This window comes from Anneissia japonica, unplaced genomic scaffold (assembly GCF_011630105.1).
Source record: "Anneissia japonica isolate Jap-2015-1 unplaced genomic scaffold, ASM1163010v1 scaffold93_len1081246_cov171, whole genome shotgun sequence".
NCBI lineage: Eukaryota > Metazoa > Echinodermata > Crinoidea > Comatulida > Comatulidae > Anneissia > Anneissia japonica.
In genome coordinates, this window is record NW_022726429.1 from 706814 (window position 1) to 711008 (window position 4195).

A 4195-nucleotide genomic window follows, 5' to 3' on the forward strand; every position below is an offset into this window, starting at 1 on the left:
AATGCTGCATAAAGAAGTTCAGTGCGTACATTTTATGTCAACATCTCTTGTACTTTACCCTTGTGCGAACTCTCTGAAAAGATCCCCCCATACTTCGATAGGACGTCCCGGTTTAGGTCTGTTTTAAGTCTCTTGTGGGTTTTCTGCTGGTGTGGAAAGAATATCTCTGTTCTGTGTCAAAACATTATTAACTTCATCAGAAAATGGAATCCTGTTGTCAAGCCACGAGTTATTTTCTTTAGAAACCCGGAAACACGTGTTTACGTTCTTATAATGTTCTTGGCGAATGTTGTGGTTAGGTATGTCACAAAATAACGTTTACACAACCTTGTATGAACGTGCAAACGTTGTGAAATTAATTATGTTCAGTATGTATTTATGGTTCTACAAAATAAAGTTTTCAAAACAAAACTGTAACGTTATTGTCACGTTAGCATAACGTATTATTGTTTGCTGGGAAGGTCGTTAGTACTCGCGTAGTAGCTCACCTCTCCTTAAGTTGAAACGTAACAGGAAGCTTTTCAAAGTCTTGGATGTGTTTGAATAAAGTTAAAAACAATTGACGCCTAGATATAGGCCTGCTTGTAGATATCATCTTCATTATGATATATGATATTTGGATTATTAGACTGCTCAAAATTTAATTCTAAATAAAAAGTACTCTAAACAGCAACAACATATTAGAAGATTTGCTACTGTTAAATCACGAGCAGTTTGTCAATTTTTGAAGTGCTTTTACCACGCTTTGCATGAACTGGTTGAATAGACGCGCGTACATCCCTCTGATTTGCGGTTTGCTCTAATTAAATTGTGTCTCAAATGTTCAAAAACAAGACAGATAAAAGTGCGTCTAGCTCGCAAAGTTGCAAAAAGTAGCAGCTAAATTTGGTACCATATTAAAGCTAAGGCTATACTGAAGATGGTGATGTAAAAATTAAAGCATGAATCCACATGAATCTAAACTTTCTCTCCTACTTTTCTAAAAATAGATTTTTAAATATTTTTTCTGTCGTTTAAACAACGATTTATTATTGATGCAAACTTCAAATTTAAACCAAAACATATATTTGTATTCCCCAATTTATATACAAGAAACCTGTGCATTTTGAAGTAATTTCGAATTTCTGTAAGAAAAAAAACGTGTTTAGATTTAATGTAGTCAATTATAGCATTTGAAATATTTATAGAGAAATTTCCGACATTTGTTGAAAAATACTACCCTTAAAATTCGTTTAAATGTAAAATATTTTCAGGATAGATTCACCAGGGTATACCCATCTTCAATCATGTGAAAAAAAGTGTAAAAGCCATAGTCACCAAAATGGACTTTTGGCACACTTTGATTTCGCCCTGGCCCACTGTGCGGCGTCGCCAAGCACTTCCAAAAAGCGGAGATTGATTTGTGGGAAGGCGGCGGCAGTACAACGGTCGTACGACGCAATGTGTTAAAATGATTACTGGATTTCGTTGACACTATACTGTATGTCTCTGGATAGTTCTTAGATCGATATATAATTCTATTAAAAAATCCCCCTAAATTTATAAAGTTATTTTGTGTAGGATGGATGGACTTTTATGTATTCTGCCGATAAGAAACCAACTATGTTTTATTCTACAAATGACATATGAAGAATATATTCAAAAAAGCTTAAAATCATTACATCAATATAAACAAAATTCATATTCAGTAGGCTATATCAAAAGCACAAAATATTCAGGATCTGATGGCATAGACCTATTGTCTTTTTCTTCTGATTTTTGTCAGTGTTTTCTTCCGCCATATTTGAATTTGCGATAAGTCTGCATAATATTCAGGGGGAAGCTACTGCTTGAAAGTACAGTATCTTAATTCTTTTCCGTGCTTATTCCGTTTTCAATCCAGGCAAAACTTGTTCAAATTGCTACGTTTGTCTGTGGAATGAGATCAATTATCAATAATCATTATTGTAATCATCACCTTCATCCTAATCCTCATCACTAACATTATCATCACCATCATAATCACCATCATTATCATAGTCATTTCCATCATCTTCATCGTAATTGCTCATCATACTCCTCCTCCTTAAAATGGTAACCATCATCAATATCAATAATTATGATAATGATAATCATCCTCATCCCCATCACCACCATCATCATAATTATAATCATCCTCCTCCTCCTCCTCATCATCATCATCAGATCGTGATCATGATCATCATGATCATCATCATTATCGCCATCACCTTCATTATTTTCTTCATCATACACCTCGTCGTCGTTGTCCTACTCGTTCTCTTGCTCATCATCATAATCATAATTAATTTAAACATAATCGTTATCTTCACCAGAATACTTGTTACAATGCGTCAAATAGCCTATATTACACAAACAAACATACTTACTAAAAATATTCGTGAGTTAATCTATACTGGGCAGTCTCATCGTCTTGCTCGTAACTGAAATGCGCTCGTGGCACTGCCACAGACCGCAAAGCTCTACTGTACGCCTCGTGCGCAGCAACAGAATCTGTGTCCTACACGCAAACAGAAAATATTTACCAGTATTATTCGAAGTCAAGTACTGTTATCAAGAACGTGTACACTACTCTCATTGTATAACACATACAAGCATACAAAACCCTTTTTCCTTTGTTTGATACCACCATCTGTTGAAAAAATTTTTCGAATTTATTCTTGTTTTTAAAATAGAAAACATAAACTACTGTAGAAACTTCAAATAGAATACCTCAGAATCAAGTATTTCTGCCTCTTGTCCAGTAACAACGTAAGGCGTTATAAACTCTCCCTGGATATCCGATGACACTGAATACTCCTGCAGCATGCTAGCTCTCATGCGCTCCTATATACGAAAGTGCAAGTAAACCAAATGGATCATTATTTTTCTATCAAATGTGTTACATCGGTTTCCGTTGGTTAGAGATTGATAATAAAATTACAATCATTGCTTATTTCAATTGGTGGGCCAGAATTTGAAAAAAAATAACCCGTTCGCGAAACGTAGTGTAAGTGAAAATTTATTGTGCATACTTTCGTATAGAATCAACAAAATGAAAAAAAAAATAGACCTTTTTTTAAATGTTTAAATAAGATTTAGTTGATAAAAATATTTATTAATATTATTAACACTCGCCATTAATTGGTTTGAAAAATATCTTCTTCAGTTGATTTAATGTAAAATATTTATCTATTCAAGTCATATTTTGTCAGGGTTCAAAATCATGGTAATTGATTTGAGGAGGCCACTCTACAAAATGCAGTCTTTAAAATATAAATGATTGAGTATGATGAAAAGAGACTGTCACGACTAGCAGGCCCGAAGACTAGACGCATGGCCCGTAGGTCTATATCGACCCATACAGTTCTTGTAATTTTTCGTATATTTGAATACATGAATACAAGTCCACAGACCTACTACAAAGTCAAAATAATTTCTTGATCGGGGTTTTAAGGGGGATAATTTTTTTTTTTAAATGACGACAACTACACAATATATAGTTGTATGTTAATGCATTGGCCAGAACATGCTTGTTTAGTCACCATCAATATTTAGCATCCACCGTTGAAGTAAAAAAATAGACAGTATCTATTGTTACACCAACATTCTGATGTGATGTATAGGGACCGACCCACGTGACCTATTGAAACCTAGTGGTTGTCTTTGAAATACACATTTAATAAAATTATTAAAACTGAGAATAAAATTATAGATATGAAGCTTACGTTTATGAAGGGAGACTTTCGTATTACGTTGACTAGATGCCGCATTCTCTCATCGTCTGTAGTGCTAGCGATATCGGACCAATTAGACCTGTCACTTCCATGAGTCCGTACACTTCCACTTGTACTAGCGACAGACGATGCATCGTCACCGTAACGGTAGTTATGCACTGCTTGTCTGAACGGTGATTTCTTACGTCTACTTGTACGAACCCGACGGACCATGAAGTAATAAATTGTCATTCCGATAAGAATGATGACGAGAAGAGCACACGTGATGCTTAGTACGATAATGAGTACAGGCGCGTCGTCTGGTAGTGGTGGCTTGGATTCTGTTATAATAATATTAGATAGGTAATGGGGAACCATGTAATTAGGTCTAAAAAAATCACGGGCCTAAAATGAGTAAACGTGTAAATGTATACTGTATGCATAAGCTAGAGCAGGGGCGTAGACAATGGAGCAGAGGGTTT

General features: G+C 35.0%; 1 protein-coding gene across 1 annotated transcript in view; it reads right to left on the reverse strand.

Moving 5' to 3' along the window:
• Nucleotides 1–1369: 1369 nt before the first annotated feature.
• The window catches only part of LOC117113204 (fibrillin-2-like), a 26641-nt gene continuing 23815 nt past the window's right edge, over nt 1370–4195 (reverse strand). Inside the window, exons 31-34 of the mRNA XM_033256493.1 lie at nt 3726–4054; nt 2731–2844; nt 2388–2518; nt 1370–1911 (exon numbers count right to left, since the gene is read on the reverse strand). Coding sequence (XP_033112384.1) covers nt 1911; nt 2388–2518; nt 2731–2844; nt 3726–4054 — 575 coding nt within the window. The 3' untranslated portion in view covers nt 1370–1910. The remainder of the gene's footprint in view (nt 1912–2387; nt 2519–2730; nt 2845–3725; nt 4055–4195) is intronic.